Here is a 9,367-nt window from a genome sequence, read left to right as displayed (position 1 = left end):
ATGTGTTTAATATGCTAGTGTACTCGGCCAGTGTGTCTGTTTGTGGGAGTCTAAAGTCCTCGAACTACGCAATAACTATCATTATTTACAGCATAGCTTTTTCTCCCCATATACCCATCCCATTCATTGCATCAATTGTAAAAAGATTCTAAAATGTTGAGTTTTTCACTGCTTTATTTAGACAAAATTAATGTTTTTTTAAGTGCGGGTTTATCAACGCAGTGCCCGTCAGTAACTGGACGGGCGTCTGCCCCTATGGTCATGCAGTGCATGACGAGGCTGCCTTGCTGTACCGTCGCTTCTCTCTCGCACACGGTAGTTGTTTCCTAGTCGCATGGTGCAGCGTAGGCATACTATTTGCCGGATCCGCGGTCTCGATCAGCCCGCAATCCGCGTCTTGGCTTTCTCGATATTCAGATGCTTCGTTGTGATATGGGATGTCGCGGTAGGGTGTTTCATCTGAACACAGCCATTTCCCTTCTTCCATCCTATCACTGCAGTCGAACCAAGCCGTAGACGCCCCGTGCTCCTGCAGCAATGAGTTGGCGAACGCGTTCTCCTCAGATGACTTGGGCATCAGCAGGTTGCCTCCCATCTTCTGGCAGAATTCCTTGGCTTGGGCCCAGGCCACGGGAACCGAGTGCACGTAGTACCCAGTCCCCTGAAATGTCTGCCAGTTGGGTGGACAGGGGATGGAACCCAGAGTCACTCAGCAAGAAAACATCTCTAAAACAAAACAGAATTTCGCCGATCTGAACATCTTTAGTTTGCCAGTGTGTTGGTATTCACGTCTCATCGTAATAATTTACACAATGTAGGCTACACACAGACCGTACCTTCCAAACAGGGAGCACGAAATCACTAAACGAGGAAATGTCTCAATGGAAACGTAAGCTTCCAGCGACCCGCGTGTCGTTACGGTTGGAAATGGAGTCAATAAACAAAACACTGATTTTTAACAGCTTAAGTTCTTTCCTATACTTGGCTTTTTAATCTTGTTGTTTCTTGCGCTTCTAATATTCCGTGTTGTTTATTGGTAAGCCGATTATACAATGAAATGGTAAAATCGGTTCACCTTAGGCATATTAAGATTTTTTTGAGAGAGATTTTAGGACAAGAAGTAATCGAAATTCGATGTCAGTGATTGAAAGACAATGTAATAGTGCACTTGGGAATTAATACTAAGTGTATTTATTTTTGTTTACAGAAAAATATCGTTTGAATTCTCTGCATATCGGTATTTTGTTTTGTGAGATGCATTCGATTATTATTAATGACACTCTAGCACCCAATCAATATCTTTGCATTGCAAACAGAACCGAAGTTGGATTCAAATTTCAGTAATGCATGTGACACGCTCATCACACAACTGAGTTGCAAAGTTGAGATAAAGGAGTTTCCAACTCTTGCTTCTGGTGGATGACTTGGCTGGAATTAGCTGGTTGTCAGGGATGTCAATGAGTGTGTTGATGATCCGGCACATCATTGTGACTTTGGAGATGGCGCTTCGATGTCGTAGAGACTCGTAACCAAAGTTACTCAGCATGGCTGATTTTGTGGATATAGGGTGGATGATGTGGAATCATTATCCACAGTAGAATTAGATTAGCTGATCGGATGGATTGCTTAGTGCATTTTGGGAAGGAGTGGAACACACCCTTTGTACAACAAATGATTGGAAAACGGGAAACTTCTTTGACTTCTATATTGGTCCAACCTCTAAGTCAGAACTAAAAGTGAGTTTATTTAATCCTACTCTCCCATTTATGGGCTTTATTTACATAGTTGCATAATTTGGTGTACAATTCAGTATGAAAAACATGTACCATGTTCACAATCCAATCACAATCTGTCATTGCTATGTATCGACGTAAGGACACGCCTACTCCAAACAATAAGCCAATCAGGTTTTAGTGACTGTATTAAACAAATACAAAGACTCAACAAGAACCATATCACTATCATATACAGTATACGTGCAATATTTAGAACATACAGATGAAGACTTTTCACATCACTACAGAGTGTGCCAGAAAGTGACCGAATGAGAAAAAAATTCTGCAAGAAATATGTTGCTCGCTCCATTTTATAAAAATAGCATATAGGATAAAGTACATTGCACTGACAAAAGTAACTGTAAACATTTCACGTAATTTGCATACTCTTTTCCCAATGTTATGTAAGACAAGCTCAGTCGGGCACACGGACACACTTATTTCTGGCTGAACGTTCGTCGTGAGGTGCAGCACGAGCCATAAATGGACATGTACATTGGACGCAAGGTGACCGTTTTAGCCGATTTTCGGCTAACTTTAACAGAATGTTGTAAACAAAATCGAGAGTTTCACAGAAAAATTTGACAGAAGGGACTTTTTTAAGCAGATTTCTGGCGGAATTCTGCAAAAATGGTTGTAAATTTGATTTGATGAGAACAGCAAATTTGAACAAAAATGAACAGCAAATTTGAACAGCAAATTTGAACACATAATGGTACAAATTTGTTTAAAAAAGGTTTCAATCCTTTCAACCAAACCCTGGCATAATGGGACAGGTTGGCTGGTCTAGGCAGTTTGTATTGACTTGGGTCAATGACTCGACTCGATTCCGACTCGAGTCACAATTTTTGGTGACTCGACTCGACTCGAGTGGGGTAAATGACTCGACTCGACTCAAGTCACTGCGAGCAAATGACTCGACTCGAGTCCCTCATCAGAAGCCTCGACTCGACTCGAGCGAAGGCTAATAAGACTCGACTCGAATCCTTAAGGGTAAATGACTCAACTTGACTCGAGTCCCTCATCAGAAGACTCGACTTGACTCAAGTGAAGGCTAATAAGACTCGATCGAGTCCCAAAAATAAAAAGCGCAACTTTGCAAAAGTATTTGCAATAACTGACGGTGCAAAACCTATGCTCACATTATTTTGCGAATAGCAGTCATGTACAAATATGCAAGTGTCACAGACTCCCACCTCATGGTTCTAGAACGCACAAAATACTATCCGGGAACCAGATTTTTAAACACATTTTTTAAACGCTGTTTCATCATTGGTTTTTCGGCTATTTCTTATACAGCTCTTGGATTTGAACGCTCGCTAAAGTTATGGCCTTCTGTTGGTATACATAGTGTTCAAATAATCGTGACTCGAATTGACTCGAGCTAATTATTTGACTCGACTCGACTCGACTCGACCTTTTGACCTAATGACTCAACTCGATTCGAGTCACTTCTTTAAAATGACTTGACTAGACTCGAGTCACAAAAATCAGTGAATCGTCGTGGCCGGATCCGCATTTTGCTCGAAATTTAGGGGATAATTTCATAACATCTTTATGTGACTATGGATTATTAATAATGTGATTTGAACCTTAATTAAGGTAATACTACCAATCTACATGTGATTTTAAGTTTTTATAGTGTATTTTGAATAATTCTGGGGAATTTGGCCGATTTTTGATTTATGTGCATTTAGCAGAATTTGGCTCTGACCTTACGGTCACACTGATTGGACGTCTGTGTCCTTGCAGCGAAGGTAGTTCGCGCTTATACAATTACAATATTAAAACGTGTGTACTGAATGTGCCAGACAAGTTGCTTGAATTGCGTACCTAGGTTGCTAAAAGAATATTCACGCCTGAGTGGGTTTGCGACTTAGGCTATGTCGTGAATATAAGCGTCAATATTGGCGTCAATATTTACGACATGGAGGCCATGACGTGAATATTGGCGTGAATATTGGCGTCAATATTTGCAACTTGGAGACCATGCCGTGAATATTGGCGTCAATATTGGCGTCAATATTTGCGACTTAGGTCCATGTCGTGAATATTGGCGTCAATATTTGCGACCTGGGTCCATGTCGTGAATATTGGCGTCAATATTGGCGCAAATATTTGCGACTTGGAGACCATGTCGTGAATATTGGCGTCAATATTGGCGTCAATATTTGCGACTTGGGTCCATGTCGTGAATATAAGCGTCAATATTGGCGTCAATATTTACGACATGGAGGCCATGACGTGAATATTGGCGTGAATATTGGCGTCAATATTTGCAACTTGGAGACCATGCCGTGAATATTGGCGTCAATATTGGCGTCAATATTTGCGACTTAGGTCCATGTCGTGAATATTGGCGTCAATATTTGCGACCTGGGTCCATGTCGTGAATATTGGCGTCAATATTGGCGCAAATATTTGCGACTTGGAGACCATGTCGTGAATATTGGCGTCAATATTGGCGTCAATATTTGCGACTTGGGTCCATGTCGTGAATATAAGCGTCAATATTGGCGTCAATATTTGCGACTAAGGTCCATGTCGTGAATACTGGCGTCAGTATTGGCGCAAATATTTGAGACTTGGAGGCCATGTCGTGAATATTGGCGTCAATATTGGCGTCAATATATATGTGCAATGTCCCTTTAAAGCCACCATACTTTGTAGTTTATTTGCATTAAGTGTTAATGTTGTTTTCTTTTAACATGTTAACAAAATCAAACTGAACGAACATAGGAATGTAAGGCCCCAAACATCCATTTTTATAACTCAACAAACAGTTAAGCAGTTTGCTACGGTCACGCGATGCTGACTTTCAGCCAACTGTTATTCATTTTGGCGTACCATGCATATCAGTTGAAGTATGACCGAGATGACCGATTGGATTATGGGGATCCACGAGAACGAAACTTTAGCAGGCAACTTATACGTATATAGGCATAATGATGTTGACGCCACGTGACATGATTTGTAAAGTTCTTTCGAAGAGTGGTCAATACCGCCATAGCAACATTATTATGTCTTAAAAAGCTGACCCATTTTTGCTCAATTTATCGCTTGACGACACTCACTAGACGTTGAATTGCTTGCGTTTTAAATAAATACCGGCACCTTGAATATTTTTCATCAGGAGCAGATAGGCCTGTACGGGTACCACACTGTAAACAGTTTCGAACTATGCGGGAGCGCCATCCGCGCACTTCTGGCAGGATCAACAACTGAAGATGTGGGAGCCTCGGAATTATCATCAGTACAGCTTGGAGACCCATGCATCCCACGGCGTTTTGGGACAGATTTAATTCTTCAAGCAGTTGGCAGCCCTGGAGAACCCCCGCAAGGTCAGTCCAATCGGTGCCCTCAAAGCTCATATCCTCCATGTATAATCTCCTTAAGAATGGCATTTGCTCGATAAGTCTCAAGAGAACTGTCATGTACGGGCCGAGGGAGGTCCCACTGACGTTTAACTTTCGAATGGAGTTCTTGGTTGGCTGCAGAGTTTGCAATGCGTCCATGGTATGAGGTTCTACATTACTATGAGGCAGGCATATACACCCGTGGAACTTGAGTTCATTCATGGACGGTGAAGCACAAGCCCACCGCACAACTGACAGGAATGCTTCTGGTTTAACTGGTGACCTCTCCGAAATGGAAACTTCCAGGACAGGAAGATTCAGTGATGGCAAGACTTTTGCAAAAGTGTTTAGGTATTCTGAACACAAGCCATCTCTGATGTCGAGTTTCAGCACCCGCAGATTCTCAAGTCTCTTGAGCTGGTCTGTGAGGCATTCAGGGAAGGCATTCCCGAGAAGACGGACCACTTCTAATTCAAAATCATGCAGATAAAGAGCTGTCGAAAGTAGGTTGCACACATGGTAAATGACGTCTGGGTTAGAAGAAGCTGTTAGCTTCAGGGTTCGAAGATTTGGATACGACCTTACGAGGCGTACTATTTCCAGAGCTGTACTGCCACAATGTGTAAGCTTCAGCACTTTCAGGGGTTTTGTTTGAAGGCCTTGCAAAGCATCTATTTCTTGTCGAGATTGATCGTCTTGCAAGACAACGTTATCAAGAACAAGTTCGCGAAGTTTGCTTTGCCGTATGAACAAACTCGTTAAGTCCCTGCGATTAATGCTACACGAATCTAATTCCAAAGTTTTAAGATTTGTTGCATTGGACTGGGATAAGCGATTGAATGTGAAGGACAAATTCGAAGAATTGCCACTTATCCGAAGTTTTACAAGTTCTTCCATGTTTGAAAGTGCTTCGCCGAGGTAAGCCGTGTTTAAGACTTCTTTATCAAATCCTCCGTTGCATGTAGATATAGTAACATAACTTACTTTTGGGCTGTGCGTTAATATGTTTGTTGCTATTTCAGTGTCCTGTTTTAAACGAACGCCTTCAATATGGACCATCGTCAGCTCTGTAAGAAATGAGTGACTTGAAGAAGTCGCACACTCGACCAAAAACTTTAGAGCGTGCTTCAATTCATTTTCACGATACATGTTAACCAGGAAAACGTGGTTAAAGACGGTGCCGGCAATACTGTGTAATTTTGGATATTGTGCTTCGAAATGCATCAAACTCCAAAGCCTCCTAAATGGTTCATCGGAGTTAACACGATCCGATGATTCAGTTTTCGAGCTGAAAGTATCAGCAACATGGTGAAGAAGGGATCGTGCCGCTCTGACATTTCCACCACAGCAAAAACGCATCAAGTACTCCATACCCAAGGCGTTACTCTTGACCACCTTACTCAGGTAAGATTCAAACAACTCGTTATCAGACTCGACTAGACTCGCCCAATAAAACCCAGCAATTGCCTCTTGGAAGGTTGTATGAAAGAAAGTCACTCGTTCAACAGCACGTAATTTACTTCGAATTTTCTCTTTAGACAGCAATCCAATTTTGCAAGCCTTGTCAACCGCCTCAGATTTTCCAAAGTCCCCAGCTTCAAAGACCAACTTCTGACCAGGAAGCATCAGACCATCAAGAGCTACTTTGCCTAATGTTTTATACAGATCCATTAACTTTTTTTCAAGTATCTCTTTATCATCGGGAATTGGAAAACCAAATTTTTTACAGTAACGTTTGAAAATGTAGAGAAGTGCTTCCTCAAACAACTCTGTCAATATCTCCGGGAGCTTCTGTTCGTCTGACCATACAAGACACATAAGCAGCAGCATTATTGGTGTTCTTGCCAAACTAAGAAGGGTCTCAGATGCCTTTAAATACACAAACAGCCCGACAGACACCTTTGAATCTTCGCCCTTGAAAAACTTCTGAATGTATTCCTGAACTCCTCCGTCTGAGAAACCCCTGGTCTCAATATGAACGAAAGAAGGATTGAGCTCACACAACTTGTCCACCATGTAGGGACGTGTTGTGACGATGACGGTACACCCACGAAGAACATCGTTCGTGATGATTTTAATGATGTTACCTTCAGATGGCAAATTGGAACCCTTTTCATCATACTCATCAGCGCCATCCAACACGATCAGGACTTCGTCAGGATGTGAACGCAGGTAATATTTCAGAGACCATCGATTGAGCTTCGTATCTTCTGCAAGGATCTGGTCATATATTGCCTCGGTCAGATCACGGACGCTCTTAAGTTCTCGCATACTCAGGGCCACCAAAAAGGTAAATTTGGAGAGTTGAGATCCCGGCTTCTGTTCTGCCCAGTCGGTGGCAATCTTTGACACGATGGTAGTCTTGCCGCTACCAGCAATGCCCGAAAGCAAGATAAACCTGACCGGCTTGCCGTCTTTATACTCCAGTTTGAACATGTCCTCGTGGGAGTTAATTGCCCGCTGCACTACCCTCCCAGCCCTGTACTGTTTCTCTTGCAGCTTTAGTTTCACGTAGATATCATTAATCCTACTGGCCTCTTTTCTGAGCCATGGAAGGAAGGGAACCACACTCATCTCGTCTTGGTAGTATTTGATGAACTCATCACGGTAAGGGCCAGGGTTCAAATGTCCCGCACCTTCCACATAACCTTGCGATTTAAAGATAAACATGTATGTTTTAAACTTTGAAACGTAATATTCTTTTCCTGTTATAGTATAGGTTTTCCCGTCAATTCCACATCCTTGCTCATTCAGTCATAAAAAAGTTCATTAAATTTTTTTTTAAGCCCAGTCCACTTAAGCGGCGCGAAATTAATATTTTCAGGATATCTTCGTTTACGCGTAAAAAAAGACAGCAAATTACGTGCTATAGTAAATTGTGCTTGTAATTTTGCGAGCTGTGGGTTTCAGTCCCCCGCTCGCCGGAACTAATTGGGCAGTTGCATTAGCAATTAATGACCTGACTTTGGGGGGGGGGGGAATGATAAAAGAATGTGCAACTATGCCAGAATATATATAATGCTTTATAAGGAAGACATAATGACTAATTCACAACAGAACTGTATAAAAACATAACGTTTCAAAGTAACAAAAACTGCGTAAAAAGACAGATATGGAGACCACATATAAATTATATACTAGTAGGCCCTACTAGTTTGTTAACTACTAATGTGATCACTTTACGAAAATATCACCTTAATAAAATTAAAAGACAATGAATATCATATAAACTTAAAGAAGCTGGCTCTAATTGTGGCAAATACGATTGACGAATGGATATGCTAAATTAAGTTGACTCCTAAACTCCATATTGAAAAACAAATATTTCTCTTAAATCCGTCATTTCGGTGGAACACCGAAAACAACAAACAAAATGGGTTTTCTGACACGATAGATTTTAACGATGCCCACGCTTATTTGAACATGTTAAAGCGAAGTCGAATGCTCAGAATTCCCGCATTTGTACCGGTCTCTTTGCAGCCTCTGGAAATGGAACGAACATTCTGTCTGACTGAAAGAACAAGTTGCAAAATTCGGTCGATTCACAATGCAGTGCGCCTCCAAGAGTTTGCCGCGGAGAGTTCATTTTTCCCAATGCATGCTTTGTATTTTGGGGCATTTGAAATTATCAGTTTTTTTCCGGTCAGTATGGTTTCGCAAGCATACTATGATTTAAGTATCTGTTTGCCCTTGTTGCGTGACCCGGCGTAGGCAAAAGAGAGGTAGGGAGGACAGTCATTTGAAGGGTAAAAGAAACACCAGTGCGGTCTCTATTAAGACTTTTCTAGCAACAACACAGGGATCGACAGAGGGCGCCCTAATGATTTCTTGTTTACAATCTGTCTGCTAAACTAATAAGCAACATCCTCCTTTTTTTTTATAACATGTGAGCCAAAACATTGAAAGGTTGACAGGCTTAGGAATTTAAACCTTAAACACTGGCTAGGGAAGCTCAAGGTCTTGAAACACTTGTTTTTATCCTAAATGTTGCTTTAAGCATGTGAAATTTCTCATGTTTTTCTTTAAAACTTACAAAAAAACAACTTTTCTCCTTTTCATCCTTGTGAAAAGAGTACAGTTACTTTTGCTGCTTGTTTTAGGTGAAAAGAAAATGAATTTTCTGGTTTCTTAATTAAAGAAAATATGAGACTGTTTCTTTCTGTTGAAAATAAAATGCAAAAAACGATTTGTGTTTACAATACATGTATGCCAACTGCGCGGGAAATTGGTTTAGTT

The 9,367-nt window shown here is 41.3% G+C and overlaps 1 protein-coding gene across 1 annotated transcript; it reads right to left on the bottom strand.

Annotated features, from left to right (window-relative positions):
* Positions 1–259: 259 nt before the first annotated feature.
* On the bottom strand, positions 260–7,801 carry LOC119736809 (NACHT, LRR and PYD domains-containing protein 3-like). The gene is made up of 3 exons (XM_038210817.1): positions 6,361–7,801; positions 5,033–5,598; positions 260–670 (listed from the first exon to the last, which is right to left on the bottom strand). The coding sequence occupies exons 1-3, from the start codon at positions 7,799–7,801 to the stop codon at positions 260–262; spliced, it is 2,418 nt and encodes an 805-aa protein (XP_038066745.1).
* Positions 7,802–9,367: the final 1,566 nt, after the last annotated feature.

Source organism: Patiria miniata, unplaced genomic scaffold (assembly GCF_015706575.1).
Source record: "Patiria miniata isolate m_02_andy unplaced genomic scaffold, ASM1570657v1 HiC_scaffold_3, whole genome shotgun sequence".
NCBI classification, from domain to species: Eukaryota; Metazoa; Echinodermata; class Asteroidea; order Valvatida; family Asterinidae; genus Patiria; species Patiria miniata.
The sequence above is the reverse complement of the archived record's forward strand: the minus strand, read 5'-3'. Positions and strand labels throughout refer to the sequence as shown.

Excerpts from the sequence above, each read along its gene's own strand:
- LOC119736809 (XM_038210817.1), bottom strand. The coding sequence starts at position 7,801 with ATGTTTATCTTTAAATCGCAAGGTTATGTGGAAGGTGCGGGACATTTG. Across the intron at positions 5,599-6,360 it reads ACCATTTAGGAGGCTTTGGA|AAGTGGTCCGTCTTCTCGGG; the intron begins GTTTGATGCATT and ends ATTTTGAATTAG. Across the intron at positions 671-5,032 it reads GATGCATGGGTCTCCAAGCT|ACATTTCAGGGGACTGGGTA; the intron begins GTACTGATGATA and ends CCCAACTGGCAG.